Consider the following 20,672-nt stretch of genomic DNA (forward strand, 5'->3'; position numbering starts at 1 on the left):
TTTTTGTTTTTTTTTAAAGATTTTATTTATTTATTTGACAGAGAGAGACACAGCAAGAGGGAACACAAGCAGGGGGAGTGGGAGAAGCAGGCTTCCCGCAGAGTGGGGAGCCTGATGCGGGGCTCGGTCCCAGGACTCTGGGATCATGACCAGAGCCGAAGGCAGACGCTTAACAACTGAGCCACCCAGGTGCCCCTGTTAGGAGATACTTTGAGACTGTGTTAAAACCTTGTTCCCCAATATGCTTCTACCCAATAGTTTTAGCTTCATTTGATGATTCTCCCCTAAATCAATTATTACTATGGTGGTTACTTGCAAGATAATTTTTTTTAATTGAATGAATCAGTCTTAGAAAATAGATTGTCCTAGTCAACTATTGAACTATTTGACTTCTCTCAGCATACTTTGAGAGAAGTGTCTTTCTACCCCACACTCATTAGAATTATTTCCAGAAAGAATCAGTATTCTATGCTAGCCCTACCTAATTGCTCTTCTTTTAATGGCTTCATATTTTTTTTTTTTGCCTCCACAATGAACCCTACATATTCAAATGCAAAACCCCTTTAGCAGCTTAAATTAGATATAAAATCTTCATGAAATAGTATATAAAATATAGGTATTAAGTCCTTAATCTATAGACCTTTTTCTCTTCATCAATGTAAATACACATATGCACAGCTGTAAAATGTTTATAAACTTCTGGCTTTTCCACTGGATTTCCATAAAAAGCTCTGGTACTTTATTTACAACTAACTAAAAATACTTCTCATTTCTTGTGATTAGTTGCATTAATACTAATAATTAGGATATAACAGAATATGAAAATATAGATACCCTATTTCAAGGTTTTCTGTTTCATCCAACTTTATTAATCCAAGAGTTAAAAAGTTACGGTATGGTATTTTACTGTAACAATAGTAATAATAACCATAATCATAACATCTGAATTTATTTTGGATCATACTTCCTGGCACTTTCAAACTCTCAAGCTCTTTACTCTCAAGCTCTATTCTTTATGATCATGCATTCGTTCACTTTGCCATTAGATGAGAGTTTATTGGGGAATAAGATATTTACAGTCTTAAAGTATCTTCCCTCAAATTACTTATATACCTTCATGAGGAGGCATTAGTGGGAGATTGATGTAGAAACTGAGGAACAGAGAAATCCAATTATATCACATCTATTATTGGAAAATTATTGGACCAGTACCCTGGAGAGTGTTTGTAATATAGTGGGCAATGTAGTAGGTGTCCCAGATCAGTATCAATCCCTTGAGAGTCCTCACATATACCTCAAAAGGTGAACTGGCTAGCTCAAGTCCGCAAAGCAAATGGTCAAGCTGACACCAGAATTAAGGCTTGACCTTTGAGGTCAAGGATTCTCCCAGTATTTTCTGTTACCATAAAATAGTAAAATAGATGTGGTTATCTCACATCCTTGAGTCATTTCTAAGTAGTAAATTAAGCATGCACAGTAGAAATGTGTCCTTAGGGAAATAGGATGGCTCCACCTCCACTTTTTTTTTTTTTTTTTAAGATTTTATTTTTATTTATTTGACAGAGAGAGAGAGAGAGAGAGAGAGAGAGCACAAGCAGGGCGAGCGGCAGGAGAAGCAGGTTCCCCACTGAGGAGGGAGCCCGATGCGGGGCTCAATCCCAGGACCCTGGGATTGTGACCTGAGCCGAAGGCAGTTGCTTAACCAACTGAGTCACCCAGGTGCCCCTCCACCTACACTTTCTGGAAAGAGAGCTTCAGTTGTTGGATAGCTAGGATTTCTGGGCATCATGGTATGATTTCCATACAATGTTCCTCTTAAAGGGCCCAAGACTGCAAAGTGATGTAGACACAATGAGGATACTCACCTAAACTCTTTGATGCATTTACAGTATGCGTTTAAAGTTTCCTGAATTTCTTAGTGTTTCTCATATGTAAAGTTCCTCCCCCCAAATAGATTGTTCAGTTCTCTAAACATAAAAGCTAGGTTTGTAATTCCATTCTCTGGAGCACCCAAATACAGCATTTTGCACATAAAACTGTGCTCTGTGAAGACCAATTGGTGGATACGGGAACTTAGGGCTTGAGTTCACGTTTTTACCCCACGGTAAATTGCTCACAGGTCTTCATTTTACATGAGTTGGGCTCTGGAGAGTTGAGTGACAGTCTGGACTTGGGGATTTTCATTGAAGGGTTAGAGTTCCTGTCGTGCGCTGTACCTGGACTCGGGTTACATGGGACAGAGCCTGGCAGTCCACGGCTCTGTAGCTGTCATGCTACTTAACCTTTCTGGGGCCCGATTTCTTCATTTCCATCAACAAGATGAGCTGAGTAAGGTCTGCTCTGCTGGCCTTTTCCAGGTTTGAAGTGAAGAACCTGGAGATACCAGCATAGTAACTTACAAAGTAGCAATCAACTGAGAGTGAAAATTAAATGAATTAAGTAAAAAATGTAAATTAAAACACACAAAACAAAATAACTTCCTTATTAGTGCACAATGCAGAGTATTAGTGTTCGTCTACCTCTATGGATTCTGAGTTTCAAATTAGAGGCAATACTTCTTTACTTCATGGTGGGTATCCAAGAAGACTTATTTTATTTAACAAGCACTTTAAGAGTGATTTCTATGTATCAGGCATAGCTGAAGTGTTTTTCAGTAATGAGCTCACTTAATCCTGATGGCAAGACTACGAGGTAGATGTCATTCTTGTTCCAGTTTTATAAATGGGGAAACTGAGACACAGGGCAGTGAAGCAACTTGCCCAAGATCAACTATTAAGTAGTGGGTCTGGGATTCAAATTCAGACAGTCTATCAAGAATCCTTACTTTTAACCCCCTGAGGATGCTGAGGATGGCTGGCTAAGAAGATAAAGAGGAGGTGTTCCCTGTTCCAGTTGAAATCTCATTCAATGTGAATGTCATGATTTTCTTATTTTTAAACACATGGACTTCTTTAGAGTCAAAAAAACAGAAATGGAATTGGGACTGGATAATTTTCATGGAGGCCTTCAGGAATGAATCCAAGTTTAGGGGGAGGGAAGTCTGATATTTGGCTTCTTCTGGGAACATATAAAATATTTTCAGGCTATCCTCATTTTATCAGGCAGATGTGCTCCTGAGATATTTGAATATTTCTGCATGCCACAAATATTTATAAGGTCATCCAATGCTTGTATAAAAATACAAGCAAAATCATCCAGAAATGTTTATGTTCCACCAAACGAATTCAGTGTGTGAAACAGAAATTCTACCCATGCCCCATATGCTTTATCCTTTTATAGTCCTATCTGGACAATTTTAAACAGTGAAGTCTGAGGTATACACTCTGGGTGTTTACAAAACTCTTCCTGAGTTGGGTTAGCCAAGACCATCTTCCCTGAATAATTGAAACAATGTAGCAATAAGCCCTTAATTTTGTATCAAGTTTCTGTTGGTCTGGGGAAAGACATGGTTCTATATATTTTTTTAAATCAACTTTTTGAGATATAATTAACATATGATATGATGCACTCATTTAAAATGTATGAAGACAGAATTTTAATTATGAGGTTTCTTTTTTTCCCCTAGGTCCATATCCAGAATGGAGACTTGGAAGGCGTTTTGGGAGTTCATCATTCTTGCAGCTAGTTTTGGCTTCATCAAGTCACAGAGAATTGGTAATGCATCGGATTCTCTAAGCCAAAAATGATGACCTTGCCAGGGACCTATGGTAGTGACAATCTTAAAAGAAAATAGTACAGAAGCTTCATAATTAATGGAAGGGAAATGCTTCTTTTCAGGAGAGCTTAGAATCTAGAAGCTTTTAGTGAACAGCGGGCACTTGATTTTTTTCAAAGCTTAACCTCAAATGACAAAAATAAATAAATAAATAAATAAAATAGCTATTAAAAAATGCTATACTTCTGAATGTATTACCAGGCTCTCAAATGCTTTTGTAAACATCGGCCTGCTCTCTTGACTCCGCATTTTGCTTTGTCTCCTTTAGCAGAGCTGTTCTGTGAGGTAATTGTCATCATGAGATGGATAGCTTCGCTAAACGCCAGTGACACCTCTGGAATTTTTTTTGCAGTCATTTTAACAGATTGTTGTGACTTTTCATGCTGAAAGTCTCATGAAGAGAAGATTGTTTGAGTAGCTCGAAGCCCCACTGAGACAGTATTGAGGTTTAAATATTTATATATAATTACATACACTGTTATTTGTTGGGAAAAAAACCCCCATGAAGCTCTCTAAATTTTCCCTCCAGCTCTGACTCCCTGCTCTTGTGAACAGAAGCTGTGACAGTCAGTCTTTTCATGTTTCGAACACCTTCTAAAATGACAAAGGGCTGGTGGAGGGGTTAAGAAAAGTAACAATGTATGAAAAGGTAATACATCTCTGGAGGTGCACATCATGGAACCCATACTTATTTGCCTGGAAAACTGTTCCACAGCTGTGAGTTTTCTCCTGTTCGGAAAGATCACGGAAACACTCTCAAGTCTGTGTTTGATTTCTTCTGAAAGAGATGTTAAGGGGACAAACCAGGCAGCCATCCCTGGAGCACTCACTGAATTCTTTCCTCTCAACAGGATTGCATTCTGGAGCACCAAAGGGAAGTAAAGCTTAAAGGGCCATGAGCTCATTTATTATCTGCCTTTTCAATAATCATTCCACTCGGCTTTATGATCAATATTAGGCAAACTCCTGAGAAGTGGGACTCTGGAACCTAGAAGTGATTCAATGTCCCTAGAGCATACCACCCTTCATCAGCACTTCTCTGCCTAAACTCTTACAAGGTTTTTGCCTTCCTATAATATGGATTTTTAATTTAATCTTCATTATGGCAGTCCAGAGTATGAACTGGATGTCAGGAGACCTGGTTTCTAATACTGGCTGTTCGAACTGATTTACGTGAGTTACTTTGCTTTCTAGGTCTTATTTCCCTTATCTGCAAGATGGGTAAATTTGGTTTACATTCTTCTATACTTGCATTTTTCAATACAGTGGCCACTAGTCGCATGTGACTATTTAAATTAAAATTCAGTAAAATTTTAAATTTATTTTCTCATTTGTGCTAGCTACATTCCAAGTACTCAATCACCACATGTGCCTCGTGGCTATGGTATTGTATTACATTATCTCATAGGATTCTTTCTAGCTCTAAAATGTTCTGATTCCCTTATTTGGTTTCATTAATGTTCAATATTTCCATTCTTGTGATATCTTCTTCCTTTGTCCCTCCCTCTCTCCTTCTCTCATTCCCGAGTACTTCCTTCCTTAAATATTTTTTTGGGTGACTACTCTATGCTAGACACCTGAGTGATGGACAAACAAATGAAAGATACAGTGTCTGTTTGCATGGAGCCCACTGTCTAGTTGGGGAGATCGCCATGAGTTGAATAAGCACATTGATGAATGTTACATTACAAACCAAGATAAAAGAACATGATTCTATGGGAATTTATTAGAAAAAAAGAAAAGAGAGAGAAAGGGAAAGAAACTCAGTGGATGGACTAGCATGTAGGAGCCACATGGAGCTTGGACCACGGAGAGCAAAATGGAGCGGGGAGAGTGAGTGTGGGGCCAGCCCCAGCCAGTATTTTAACTCTCCTGGCACAAGACCAAAAGCAAAATGTATTTAACCAGCGTGGGATACTCATTCCCTGGTTGCTGAGCCACTTGAAACTAACATTCTCTTCAGCTGGTTTCTGCTTTTGTTTCTCCTCTCTCTCATCACTGATTCACGGGTTCTCCTACCATCAGCACGGACAATCACATTGCGAAGTGTGGGGGAAATGTCATGATGGTTACTGACAAACAGAGAGATCATAATCACCTCTTCCCTTTTTTTTTTGGTCCGCACGAGCACAGTATTTAATTCGTGTATTTACTTCTTGTCACAGAAATGCAATGTTTGAGTTGGAAGAGACCAGGTCATCTGGTCAAGCCCTTATAGTAGAGAGATGCAATCTGAGAAGCAGAAAGATGAACTATTGGCTCAAGTCCTGCAGTCAGCTGGCTTCTGATCCCTTCCATGCTGGAGACCAGGGTGGGCCCAGCTGGAGCACCACTCGCTCTGGCCACTGTTGGGGTTGTGTTTCCGGGGTTGGAATTGGGTTTGGAAGTAGTTGTACAGTGCAGGCTTGAGTTCAGGGAGCCAAAGGAGCCAAATGGGAGCCACGCTTATGGTAATGCCACGAGATAAAACCAAAAGGGTCTGGTGGTAGCTAGGGAGTGCCAGAGGTCAAAGCTGGAAAGCAGAGGTCTTAGGTCAGCTTCTCTAGATGCAGATCCTGGGACAGGGATTTGGTGAATGTGTTATTGTGAGGGAGTACTCTTTAGGACAGACCTGTAAGGGAATAAGAGAAGTGAGACAGGCTGGGGGTGAAGAAGCCAAGCAAGGATGTAGCCTCAGGTACCATCCAGCCTTGGCCTGAGCCATGGAAGATGCTGGAACATAAATGGCACCATGAGTTGTTTCAGTAAGGCAAGGGGGCCAGGTGCTTGTAAGCCCATATGATTGACCATTGGCCACCCAGGTGGTATAACTTTCCAGGTGTCTCCAGATGTGGCTGCTCTGCTCCCTTCAGCATGGACAGGTCTCTAGACCAAGTGTCAGAGGGGAGCAGTTAACTGTAGCCCTTGAAGCAGGTGTGCCAGCCAGCAAAGATCTAGGCGGGGCACCAAAAGCATCCTCTACTGGTTGAAAATATTTTCTTTCATTAAGTTTAAGGGATGGGTGGAGGGCCGTGGTCAGGGATCTCACTGAAGGGGTCAGATGTCTGTTAGAATGAAACAGAGAGTGGCGGGTGAACAAGGGTAGACGGTGGCCATGAGGAAGCAAAGGAAGATGCATATTAGCTGTTGTCACAGAGCTGTGCAGGCCGATCTGCAGGCTGTGAAGGCAACGAATGGGGAGAGATAGAGTCACTGCCAGAAGCTGTCAATTTTGTGCTGTTCTATCTTGAATTGACTCTCTTCCCCAGTCTGCAGGGAAGCGTCTGTGGGAGATGTCGTGTTTCTAGTGGACGCCAACATCAACGCCCAACATACCCGCAGCATGCGGAACTTCTTGTACATCATGGTAAACAGCTTCAATGTCAGCAAAGAGACCATCCGCGTGGGGCTGGCTCAGTACGGCGACATGCCCCATTCCGAATTCCTACTTTCCACCTACCCCCGCAAAGTCGATGTGTTGAAACACATTCTGAGGTTTCAGTTTCGGCCTGGGGGCCACAGGTTGGGCCTGGCCCTGCGGTTCCTTCTAGATCAGCACTTCCAGGCAGCAGCAGGGAGTCGGGCAAGCCAGGGCGTGCCTCAGACGGCCCTGGTGATCATCAGCAGCCCAGCTGAGGACGGTGCGCAGGAAGCCGCCGAGGCCCTCAGGAGGGCGGGCGTCCGGCTTTATACCGTTGGTGTCAAAGATGCAGTGTTGGCCGAGCTCAAGGAGATTGCGAGCAGTCCTGAGGAGAAGTTCGCCTCTTTTGTTCCCAACTTCTCTGATCTGGGCAGTCTTGCTCAGAAGCTGCGGCAACAGCTCTGTGACACTTTGGCAAAGGCAGTTCAGCCTGTTGACAACGTCTTTCCAGGTACAGAAGACTTGCCCCTTCTTGTTTCTGATCTAGAAATCACAGAGCTCAAAGCTTTATCTCTTCTTCATCTCTCCCACTGTCCTCCTTATTTTCCATATGTATGCATGTTGAATTTTAATATTACAGTCTCACTAAACTATCTGTACTCTATGCTCCTCTCCAATCATTGACCAGAGACTTACCATCTTTTTAAATAAATATCATGGGCCATATGCTGGTTCTATATGCAGAGGTAGTGGAAGTCCATTTTTGGAGGAAGAATATTTGTTCCGAGAATGATATTCTTCCTAGATTGAACTTATCCATGTTGCCTGGATGGGGGGTCGAGGAGGGGAGAGGGGCAACAGATCTTCCAGGAAGCTTGCTTATTGCTTAGTTTATTGCCAGTGTGCTGGTATAAAGTATTGGTTATGAGCATGAATTTAGGGGAAAGTACGGTCTGGGTTCAAATCCCACTTCTCCACTTTTTAACTGTGTCAATTTGAACAAGTTACTTTATCTCTCTGCATCTAAGTTTTCTTCCTAGGATGGTAGTACCTGCCTCAGAGAGTTGTTGAAATCATTAAATAAAATTATGCAAGTCAGGTGCTTATCGCAGTGCTCAGCCCATCAGAGGTGATAGCATTATGATCATTACCTGTGATGATCTAACTCATTAGCTTTGTACGTCTGTCAGTGGTGACGGGGCAGAGACTTGCCGAAATCCTTTATGAGTTAATTACTTAATTCTATGAGAAAGCAAAGACCTTTGAGCAGAGGAAGAGAAGCTTGCTAGTGGTTTTCATCAAAATGCATAAGCGGATAGAGCCTTCATTACTTATTCATTATTGTGGCATTTCTACAGAAGGCAGGTAAATTGGAAGAGGTGCTAAAACTTTTCACCCATTTGATGCTGCAAGTGTATGGTGTCAGTGTTGCGTTTGTACAACCAAATTATATACCTTGCTTTTGTGTATCACTTCAGGGTTTACAAAAAGGTTTTATATACTTAGTAACACTAACTACCATTTGCTTGGTACTATATAGTTTGCCAAACCTATTTACATTGCCCAACTGACTGATAGATACATACATAAGGCGATTCTTTGTTAGACCCCTAGGGATGTGTATGGTACACAAGGCAATTAGTATTTACTTTTACATAGATATGTAAGGCAATTGGTGTTATTATTATTTGCATTTTTCAAGTGAGGAAACTGAGGCCAAAGGTAATATAACTGGATGGCAGAGCTAGGATTTGATGCCAGGATCTTAAGACCAGATGCATTCCAATAGGACAAGTGTCATCGATTGTGTTCCCCAGAAGCAGAGCCTGAGGCAAGGATTTGGATATACATTATTTATTATGGAAGAGCTCCCAAAGGGTTGGTAAGGATGTGGGGGGTGCAGGACAGAGAGTAGAGAAAAGAAAGGAAAAATGTGATCTCAGGCAAAAGTTCCAGAGGGTACTTTTAGCTTGATCCTACAGGAGAGCTCAGGAATATAAATTATGCTTCAGCTAGGCTTTCATATATTGTAGGCAAAGCAGCTCCAGTAGCTGAAGGGAAGTCCTCCAACATACAATGTACAGAAATGGTAACAAAGAATTCAAAAGGACTTCGGCAGAGCACAAATAATGTCTGCTCTAATAGATTATCTTATTTTATCCTCCAAACAACTCTGTGAGAGTGTGAGGGCTGGTATAAAAGTTTCAGTGCTGCAGAGAAGAAAGCCAAGTCTCAGAAAGGTAGGTGATACATAGGTCACAGGGCTCCTAAGTGGTGGAGCCATAATGATGTGTATAATGGAATGCAGGATGTATTCCAGTTTTCTGACCTGTTGGTACCAGTACTCTTGTAGAGATGAAGTTTATTACCACCGGAAAGAGGACAACTCCTTTCTCAGCATGCTACTACATTTATAGAAGGGGTTTTCTTCTTCATGAGATTCAAGGGATTGTCCAAGTATGTTCCAAGATTACATGTATCAGTAGAACAAGACAGAAGCCTCAGGAGATGATGGAGTTGAGGGAAGGAAAAGCACAAAAAATGTTGTCACTTCTCTGAGCACTGTCATTTAGGGTATCTGAGGACCACAGAGTCTAGTCTGACTGGCCCTGCTCTCCTTTCTGTACACCATCCAGCCCCATTGGTTCTACGCATTTTGAGTGAAGACTCACAGACTCCATGACTTTTGTCCTCTTTCTTGCAGCTTGCAGAGAGGCAGTCTTAGCAGACATTGTCTTCCTAGTAGACAGCTCAACCAGCATCGGACCCCAGAACTTCCAAAAAGTGAAGAACTTCCTTTACTCTGTCATCTTGGGGCTTGACATCAGCAGTGACCAGGTCCGAGTGGGACTTGCTCAGTATAATGACAACATCTACCCAGCCTTTCAGCTGAACCAGCACCCTCTGAAGAGTGTGGTCCTGGAGAAGATCCAGAATCTTCCCTACCGTACAGGAGACACAAACACAGGGAGTGCCCTGGAGTTTATCAGGAGGCACTACTTGACTGAGGCAGCTGGCAGCCGGGCCAAGGACAGGGTTCCTCAGATAGTTATCCTGGTGACAGATGGGGAGTCAAATGATGAAGTTCAGGAGGCAGCTAACAAGTTAAAAGAAGATGGAGTGGTTGTTTATGTGGTAGGGGTCAATGTCCAAGATGTCCAGGAATTGCAAAAAATAGCCAGTGAGCCATTTGAGAAGTATCTCTTCAACATCGAAAACTTCAACACCCTTCAGGATTTCTCAGGAGGCATTCTTCAGACTCTGTGCTCAGCAGTGGAGGGTAAGATAAAAGGTAAGAAGCGGCATCAAAACCCAACATTCCAACCAGGACACCTAATTACGGTATGAGCCGGGATGCACTGAGTATAGTGGAAGGGCAGGAGAAGGAGCTGGCTGCCATCTCTGGAGAACCTGGGGGGACTTCCTAGGTGAAGGAACATTGGAGCTGGGGGTTGAAGAATGAATGCAGTTCTCATGGGTAGAGAAGGACATCCTGCCATGTTGTTCAGAGGAAGCCCAGAAGACCTATGTTCTTGTCCTGCCTGTGCCACTTTCTAGTTAGGTGAGAGTGGACAAGCAGCTTTACTTCTTCATTTCAATGCTCTCATCTGTACAGTGAAGATAATAACACTTGCCTAGTAGGATGGCTTATGGGGATTAAATCAAATAATGTGTATAAAAACTGCTAGCACAAAATAACTGCTCCACATATATCCATTTCCCTTGCCTCTTCCATTGGTGGAAGAAGAACAGGTGAGAGGTGCTTTAGTCTAATAAAGCAGACAACAAAGACAGCAGGGTGGAAGAGGGAGAGAGTCTTGTGATTGGTTTACACAGAGGAGGTGGAAGAATAATATGCACATTGTTACATAATTATAGTACCTGTCCCTCTTATATTCCCTGCATCCTTGTATTCAGTTTTCATGACATCTTGATTTGATTTACTTTCTCCTCTATGTCTTTTCCTTCTTCCTCCTCTCTTCAATTCCAGAATTCACCCAAGCTTATGCAGATGTGGTCTTTCTTGCCGACACCTCACAGGGCACATCACATGCCAGTTTCCAGTGGATGCAGAATTTCATCTCCAGAGTGATTGACCTGCTGGATGTTGGCAGGGACAAGTACCAGATTGGGCTGGCTCAGTATGGTGATCAAGGCCACATCGAATTTTTGCTCAATACCTACCAGACCCGGGATGAGATGATTGCCCATGTCCGTGACCACTTTTTGCTCCAGGGTGGCTCCAGGAGGACGGGCAAAGCTCTGCGATATCTTCATCAGACTTTCTTCCAGGAGGCAGCAGGAAGCCGGTTTCTCCAGGGTGTTCCGCAATATGCAGTGGTCATGACCTCAGGCAAATCTGAGGATGAGGTCTGGGATGCCGCACAGACTTTGAGGGAAAAAGGTGTGAAAGTCATGTCTGTGGGTGTACAGGACTTTGACAGGAGAGAACTGGAGGGGATGGCAACCCCACCCCTTGTATATGAGATGCAAGGACAAGATGGAGTCAGACAGTTGATGCAGGATGTGGCTGTGGTGATCCAAGGGACCGGGCAGCTCGGGTTCGGGACTGCGTCTGAGAAGGAGCCTGTAGTAGGTAAGGTTTGGTCCCTACATGTGTGAGCCGCTGGGAGGTCTCAGAAACTCTGGGGGAAAGAGCAGAGAAGGGGGGCATTCTGGATTCCTCAGTACTGCAATACCAGCACCAGTGCAGGGGGAAGAGGAGGAGGCATGGGGCTTCCTTGGGCATACACCCTATATCAGTTAACTGTGGTCACAGTGAGCCTGCATAAGAAGCCATCCAGAAAGTCAGTGGCTGAGAAGAATCATTTATTTTCGCTGATCTGCTGGGGATCAGCTGATCTTTGTTGGCCTCAACTGAATGGCTTTCCTGAGCTTGCCTGAGCTTGTTCACAGATTTGAGATTTGGCTGAGGGTTGGTTGATCTACATTTGGTTCTGCTCCATAGCTCTCATCTTCCTCCTGGGATTGTTAGGCTAGTCTGGACACATTATTCCCATGGTAACTGCAGAGGTGCAAGAGAGAAAACCTAATTACATAAGCACTTTTAAGACCTCTGCTTCATCATCTGCTAACATCCCATTGGTCAAGCAAGTCATATAGTCATGTCATCGTAAGAAAGTATGTTTCCCCCATAGAAGTGAGATATAGGGAGTTAATATCTCTGAACAATAACTCGAGTTACCACATGCCTTTTCTAGGAGAAGGAGCATTCAGGCTTCTCACCAGAGAAGCTGGTGTTCAAAATGCTCAAGGGAGGTGCTATTAACATTTTGAGTGAGGCATTCATAGTGTAGGATTGTAGTGTGCATTGTCAGAGGTCTAACATTCCTGGTCCCTGCCAGTAGCATCTCCAATGACAATTCAAAACGCTGCCATATATTTCAAAATGTCCCCTGGGGATGAGAACCATTGGACCTCATCTCCTGCTAAGTCCCTTTATACATTCTAACCATTAGCCAAGCTGAACTGCTCACCATTTGCTATATAACTGTCATACTTTCCCACCACTGTCTCTGCCCTTGAATACACCGTACCAGCAGCCTGGAATGCCCACAGACAAAACTTTATCCTTCAGTTAAGTTTTCCTCTTGGCAGAGCTTCTGGCTGATCCTCACAACAGAAGGGATAAATCCCTCCTTTCTCTGAACTATCATAACTCTGCCCAGACCTCTCAACATGTAAAGCTTGAAAGTCCTTGGAATTTTATAGTCAGAAGAGACAAACACATGTGAGACAAGATGAGGAAAGTCCAAGCAGGGATAATAAGAAACTAAGAAGCCCCTTATGGACATTACATTAAGTAGAAGTAGAATAGAAGGGGAGGGGAGGTAATGGAGAATCTGACCTGGAGGAATTGTGTTGGTCCCTCAATAATGGGTATGGTCTTAATATACAGGGAGAAGAGAAGAGCCTACTCTTGGTAAGGGGAAGAGCTTCAGTGAGGGTGTGGAAGTGGGAATGGGCTGGATGAATGTGGAAGAAAGTGAGAAAAATGGAGCCGATTGGAGGAGGGGGGAGGGTTTGGAGGTAGTGAGAGATGAGATTGATGAGGTAGAATGGACCCCAAGGGTCTCAAAGTCCCTGGGAGGTAACTATAGGCTTTTAAGCAGGAAAAATGACATGACCAAAATGGTCTTTAAGGAAGGCTTCAGGGGGCAGGCTGAATTCCACATGACACCTCAGACTCAGAAAGACTGTAAGGCTGAGCTGTCATCTATCCACATATGGAGGAGCCACCTGGGTCTAGACCAATGGTGGCTCTGATGATGAGGAAAGGGAATGAATCTTGAAGACAACTTGAAAGGAGAATATAGTTGAGCCTTGAACAACTCAGGGGTTAGGGGCCCTTACCCTACCCCCACAGCTGAAAATCTCCATGTAAATTTTGACTTCCCCAAAACTTAACTACTAATAGCCTACCGTTGACCAGATGCTTACAGATAACCGAAAGAGTGGATTAACACATTTTTATGTGTTATATGTATCATATACTGTATTCTTTAATAAAGTAAGCCAGAGAAGAGAAAATGTTATTAAGAAAATCATAAGGATGAGAAAATAAATTTATAGTACTGTACATATATCTATTGAACAAATCTGCATATAGGCAGGCTGAGCCATGGCTGCACAGGGTAGGCTTGGCATGGGAATGGCGATGTTCTACAGCCTGGTGGTTTCTAGTTGGTAGAGGCAGCTGCCAGGTGGGCCCGTGGCTGGTGGCAGTAGCCTTGAGGTGTAGTATACCTGCCCCATCTGGCTGGAGGTGTAGCTCTAGCCTGTGGCCATGGGCAGCTGTGGCCCTCCATGAGTGCACTGGCCTCCGGAAGGTGGAGGGGCAGGGGCACCACCATGGAAAAGGGTCTGTCTGAGACCCTGGTGAGTGAAGAACCAAGTGGGAGGGTATGGGTATACCAGGGGCTCAGGGCTTCCTGCACAGTGTCGTCCCTGCCTTCTGCGCATGTTCCTCTGCTTCAGCCCAGCCTCCTGCCCCAGCCCTGGCACTTTACCTGACCACCCCACGGACACACAGGGCAATCTGCAGCCCTGTCTAGTCCCAGGGCCCTGGGGGCTGCTGACGGCCTCCGAGGGCCTCCCTCGTACTCAGAGGCTAGTAGGCACCTTTGATTGTATCTGTAGAGACTTGGGCGGGCAGTTGTAAATAAATGCCTTGTGGCTTTTGGTGCCAACTCTTAAAAAGAAAGCCCACACGTGTAAGAGGACCAGCACAGGGCAAACCCATGTTGATCAAGGGTCAACTGTAATAACACTTGGTACCAACAGGTGAAGGAAGGGAGAAGTCAAAGATGCTTGGAGTTTCTCTAGAAAGTGTTTTCGACTTGGCAAAATCAGGGGCAACACTCTTTTTAAATCTAGGATTGTTTTTGGTTCTTTATAAAAAAGGGAAATTACAGGACCTCGAGAGGCCAAAGATAAGTCAGAAGGTGATTCTGTTGCCTCTCTAAACTTTGTTTAACAGGACTCCGCTGTCTATACCTTGGCTTCAGCCTTCTGCATGTGTGATTTTGGCTCTGTGCTAGGGAGATTTCTGTTTTCATATGTCAAAACAGATCTGGACCTTTTTGGTATGTGGACACAGTGGGTTTCCCTGCATTAGGCACTGTCTTAAATTTGGAGGAAGGCGTCTCCACTCCTCTTGGAAGGGAGTTTAGGCAGGTACAGCTCCATTCTCCCATTTGAGGCAGGTTCAAGTGAAGGTTCTTTATAGCAGAATGAAAAAGCCAGTTAGCCCAATTTGTGGACAAAGATTTTTCATAGGCACTTGAAATGTTTCATGTTGCCTCTGTTGAAGTGACATGAGAGTTATCAGAGAAAGATGCACAAGTTAATAGTCACAATTTCTTATTTGCATCTGTACGGAGAGGAAAAATTATTAAATGAAGGAGGTTTTAGGCCTATCATAGAGAATTTGACTTAGTGTTTCCTGAAACTAGAAAAATGAAGAAAAAAAACTAGTCAAGACTGGCTCAGATGCTTCTAATGGACTTTGACGAATTGAAAAAATGATCTTAAAGCACTTTCTTGCGGATATGCATATATTTACGTATTTTGCAAGTGATGTGAATACTCTTCCCAGTGAAAAATTCTGTGATAAGTACGAAACCTGTGTTCTCTGACCATCATGCCAAATACCGGTCATAAAGGCTTCCACTAAATTCTAAAACTCATTAATATAAGTTAGTATGACATATTTATTAGAGTTTGTAATACTACATATATTATTATAGTATATAAAAATGTAGCATAATACAACATAAAAATATAGCATAGTACCAAATGAGTATTGTCTTTATTACTCTGTTCTCATGCTAAAGCCTTGCTTTCTGTTTTTGTTTATAGCATGTCCGACGGCTATCCCAACTGATTTGGTCTTTCTCATTGAGGAATTCAGCTGGGACAGGCAATCAAATTTCCAACAGGTCGTCAGCTTCTTAAAGACCACTGTCAGCTCTCTAAACGTTCGTCCAGATGGTGTGAGAATTGGCTTGGTCTTTTACAGTGAGGAACCACGACTGGAGTTTTCCCTGGATGCATTTCAGAACCCAGCCAAAATCTTAGAGTATTTGGACAAAATAACCTACCGGAGAAGAAGTGGAAGGACCAAGACTGGAGCTGCTTTGGATTTCCTAAGGAACGAAGTTTTCATTGAGGAGAGGGGCAGCCGGTTCAAACATGGTGTGCAGCAGCTGGCCGTGGTCATCACGGAAGGCTTCTCTCAGGACCAGTTGTCCAAGCCAGCTTCCCTCCTCCGCAGGGCAGGGGTTACCATCTATGCGGTGGGCACCCACCTTGCCTCAGAGAGTAAGGACCTGGAGAATATAGCATCATATCCTCCTTGGAAGCATGTCATCTCGCTGGAATCCTTTCTGCAACTCTCTGTTGTGGGAAACAAGATTAAGAACCAACTCTGCCCTGAGACTGTGGACAAAGGTGTTTCCATTTCTGGGATGGGCCAGGCTCCACAAGAAGGTAGGAGATCTTTTCCAAATTTCATCTTTTTTTTTTTTTTAATCTTTACTCTGCTTGTTCCATATACCTGCCTCCTCTACTCCTTATCCTAGGAAAGATTTTGGAGTCAGTTTATTAAAAAACAAGAACACAAAACTTATAAAATCATTATTTTGTTTTGATTCCGAACAGTGCAAAAGAATGTGAAGTAAAAAGTGAACATTCCTCCCTCTTCCTATCTTAGCCTTCATCCCTTTTATTAGTTTTTAAAATTTTTTGAGATTTTTTTATCTTTAAAAGGATTTATTCATTTGACAGAGAGAGAGAGCACAAGCAGGGGGAAGGGCAGGCAGAGGGAGAAGCAGACTCCCCACTGAGCAGGGAGCCCGATGTGGGGCTCAATCCCAGGACCCTGAGATCATGACCTGAGCCAAAGGCAGACACTTAACCCACTGAGCCACCCAGGTGCCCCCTTTTTATCAGTTTGATGAAAATATATATAATTTACAGTAGAAGCCTTAGGGATCGAGGTATGGATTTACTATATCTTAAGCTCCTTGAAGTAGAAAATTATTTCTAAAAAGATAAGAACATTCTTGAAATTAAAAAAAATTTAACTTAAAATATAAATGAACATTAATTTACCAGTCTTTTATGTAGAGCCAAGGCTTCTTTGAATATGAGCCCTGCTGATTGGAGTTCTGTATGTTTTCTTCATCACACATCCAATAGTATAGTTTCTATAATTTCTAGTTTCAGTTTCTTTAAAGTGGGAAGAAAAGCTAGCCACTTTTGAAACAATCTGAGTATAGAATCCTGATTTTTATGGTCTCAAAAATTCAGTGTTCGTAGCGCTGTCTGGCATACCAACAACTTCCTTTAAAACAATTTGCTTTTATTGGGTCTTTTCTAAGCAGTTAACCTGGTTTTCATAGACATAATAAACCTCTTTTATTCACACTCATATCCTATTGATTTGTACAATATTCGATTTGTTGTGTAATTGTAGTAACAAAACTTCCATAAATAGGCTGAGCACAAGAAAAATGCAAGAGCGCAGAGTGGTGGCAGTTTCTGAGGCTGAGTTGCTGGGGCGGTTGATTTCTTGTAGGAGATGCATTATTCATGTTTTTCATATTGGGGCTATAATTGATTCTTTCCTGCTGAGGATTCTTCTGTTGGGGCCTGAAATGGACAAGTGGTAGGGCGTTGGAGTTCCCCTTTTTGCTCTCTGGTCTCATTTTAGAGATGTTTCCCTTTATTAATGTTCACATCTTCCACTGAGTGAAGCAGAACTGTGTTGTGTTACCCTTGGGGGCTCCCAGGGGGGAGGGCGCTCGGCGTATTGTGGGAGCATCCCTCATGTGTTACTGATGTGAAGGGAGGAAGTCAATTATCTGGTGAGCCGTTTAAGAGGAAGTTGGTTAGAAGAGCTCCTACTGTGTATGCAGTTTCAAAAAAACACCAGAGAAAATATAGCAGTTAAGTATATGCACCTTGGAGTCAAACTGTCTGAATTTTAAATCCCTAATTTTCTACTTACTGGCTATCGTTAAGTGTCTTTGTGTCTGTCTGTTCATTTGTCTATTTTTGTCCACCCATGCTAATATTTCTAAGATTCAAATCAGGATAATAGAAGTTGACTACTTGAAATGTAGATAATTAACTTAAAATTCAAGGCTGTGATTATATCTTCAGGGGAAAATCACTGAGCCTTTTTTTTAAACAATCATTAAATAATCTTGTAATTTCTTCATTACTTGTGCTGAGGTCTAAAGATTTAAAATATCTAAATAAATTCCCATCTTTCGCTTTGGCCTGTATTTTTTTATCCCTTTCTCTTTTCTGAGAATGAGAAACAAAATCATTAAATATGAATTTCATTTCCTTGTGCACACCCTCCCTATAATCTGTAGGGAAGAAGGAGAGAAGCCTCCTTTTCTCTTCTTCTAATTCACAGACTTGTATAAGGGCTGAGAGTTGATTTCATTCCCAGACTGCATGGCAGCTAAAATGAAACCTGGAATCAGGAAAATCAGTCCCAAATCTAGAGTGGTTAAAGGTAAATGGAAGTTGGGGCAATTTTACCAGAAATCTGTCCTGGATGACCATTAGATCCTAATATCTACCATTTATTACTCATCAGCTATGTGTCAGATACTCTGCTAAGCACTTTGTGTATGTAATAGATATGGATGCATAGCAGCCTCCAGGCTGTAAAAATTATTCTCTCTCTCTTCCCTCCTGCCTCAAATTTCCATCTGCCAAGATTGGCATGAATGTGTAGTGCCAGACGCTCTTCAGGGCTCTGGGATCCTTTGGACCGTGCAAAGGCCCTGGGCTGCTGTGGAGTTGCTTTGGACCACTGCTGCATGGGGCTGGCTCCAGAGATGCCTCTCCCTGCCCGGTGGTCTTTTTCTCAGACTTGGGCCAGGCATCTACCTGTTATCAGTGGGTGATGGCTTCAGGTAAGGTCTGCATTTTTGCCTTCTTTTTCTATAACTTCCCCCTCGAGTCTCCAAGCATTCAACAAACACTACCAGGGAGGTGGATAACTATTTTCCACACCCTTCCAAGTCACACCCCCTTCCAGTGCCTGCCCCGCTAGGGTAGGATTGCCAGATATGATGTGGGATGCCCAGTTACATTTGAACTTCATTCAGATAAACAATAAATACTTTTTAAAGTGTAAGTTTGTCCTACGTATCACACAGACCAAGGTCCTCCCAACCGAAAGGCCTGACCAAGGGAGCCCATCTGCTGCCTCAGACCCCTTCCCTTTCAACCAGGAAACATGAAAAGCTCTTGATTCTTCCCTGGGACAAGGGAGTCTAGAGATTAAAAACACAAGGCTGGACCGCATTTTCTGAGAGGTGCAAGGAGAAAATTATGTGTCTTTTTTTTTTTTTTTTTTTTTGAGGACTCTGCTATGTGACCATGGGTGATCTTAATCATTAATTTTTAATACTCAGCTCTGCTGTTTTTCTATGATCTTGTTTTGTCCTCACTATAATCTTACTGAGTAGGTGTTAAGATTGCCATTTGACAGGTTAGGAAATAGAGAGGCAAAGGGGCAAGTCTGGATACTAAGTGGTTGAGAAAGGATCTATATGTAGAGCCATTTTGCTCTTTGGAGTCTAAACCTTAATACACAGTGATTCACTTAAGTAAGGCTCATTTATAACAGAAAGGTTTATATTAAATTAATTAAGTTTCAGAAAGTGTACTCTTTTGCCCATATTTTAAGAAGTCTGACTTGCATGGGAAACAGGAATATTGGGGACTCAGACAACTCCTAGCTTCAAACATGTCCTGATATTTTACTTTAGCTTGTCCTCAACTTCCCCATTTGAGAAATGCCAAGTACTACTTACTTCATGTCTGAAATGCGGTTCACCAGAAACAGACTCTGAGACAAGGATATGGATGCAAGTGATTTATCTGGGAGGTGCCCCCTGGGGATACTGGTAAGGAAGGGCGTGGAGATTTGAGAAAGGAAAGGAAGGTGGCCAACAGAGGCTGAATTAGTGAGCAGGTAATTGCTGTAGGCATCTGGGGCTCAGTTCTGCTGGGGACTCAGGGAAATTGTGTAGAGTTCACCTCAGAGTTGTCCTACCCAAAGGGCAAGGGAGCTGGGTACGTATCCACTACTCCGCTCTCAGTCATTGGTTGGTGGCTGCTTCCAGACTCACTCTCAGGCATTTCGGCCTGCCTGCTGTGTGGCTGATCAGGCTTCTGGTCAAACAGTATCCCTCAGCAGAGTCACGGGTGCTTTCAGTAGAAAGCTGTTGGCTCTCAAGGGAATAATGAGAGCTGAGAGCATATGGGTGGGGTCAGGATGAATAGCTTTGGCTCCGTGCTATCTCACCCCCCGTTCTAATGGGTCGCTCCTTCTTCTTATTGCCTAGACTGTGTGCACATTGAGAAGGCCGATATTTACTTCCTTGTCGATGGGTCTAGCAGCATCAACCATGATGATTTTCTCGAAATGAAGATGTTCATGAGTGGGGCGATAAAGAGGTTCCAAATTGGGCCTGACAGAGTACGGTTTGGAGTCGTTCAGTACTCAGATGGAATTGATATTCAATTTATCCTCAACCAGTATTCCAGTGTGTCAGGACTGAAGGCAGCCATTGATGACATCCAGCAGAGGAAAGGTGGCACCATGACCGGTCAGGCCTTGAGCAGCATGGCTCAGGTCTTTGTGAACACCACCCGCAGCGGTGTGCCTTGGTATCTCATAATCATCACTGATGGTAAATCTGAAGACCCGGTGGCTGAGCCTGCAGAGGCATTGAGGAGAGAAGGAGTCATCATTTATGCTATTGGAATAAAAAATGCTAATGTTATGGAGCTCAAGGAGATAGCTAAAGATAAGACGTTTTTCACGCCTGAGTTTGATTCCTTGAAGGCCATCCAACAAGATGTGGTCCAGGACATCTGCTCCTCAGAGAGTAAGAGTTGCTTCTTTAGTCTCTCTTTCCCTCCAAGTGTATGTATTGAATCTAATTAAATAGGCTTCATTCTCAAAGTGTGGACTCACCGGGGTCCAAAAGGGAATGTTGGACACAGAGTGACTATGACCTGGAATGAAGCAAGCTGGTTAGATTCTATCTTTATCGTACA

The 20,672-nt window shown here is 42.9% G+C and overlaps 1 protein-coding gene across 1 annotated transcript in view; it reads left to right on the plus strand.

The window, feature by feature from the left end:
* The first annotated feature begins 3,578 nt into the window (after nt 1–3,578).
* The window catches only part of LOC118003458 (collagen alpha-4(VI) chain-like), an 89,652-nt gene continuing 72,558 nt past the window's right edge, over nt 3,579–20,672 (plus strand). Inside the window, exons 1-6 of the mRNA XM_034994543.1 lie at nt 3,579–3,654; nt 6,964–7,566; nt 9,760–10,347; nt 11,047–11,652; nt 15,438–16,067; nt 19,955–20,500. Of these exons, the coding sequence (XP_034850434.1) occupies nt 3,579–3,654; nt 6,964–7,566; nt 9,760–10,347; nt 11,047–11,652; nt 15,438–16,067; nt 19,955–20,500 (3,049 nt within the window). The remainder of the gene's footprint in view (nt 3,655–6,963; nt 7,567–9,759; nt 10,348–11,046; nt 11,653–15,437; nt 16,068–19,954; nt 20,501–20,672) is intronic.

Source organism: Mirounga leonina, unplaced genomic scaffold (genome assembly GCF_011800145.1).
Source record: "Mirounga leonina isolate KUSES-001 unplaced genomic scaffold, KU_Mleo_1.0 Mir_115, whole genome shotgun sequence".
In the NCBI taxonomy this organism is placed as follows: Eukaryota; Metazoa; Chordata; class Mammalia; order Carnivora; family Phocidae; genus Mirounga; species Mirounga leonina.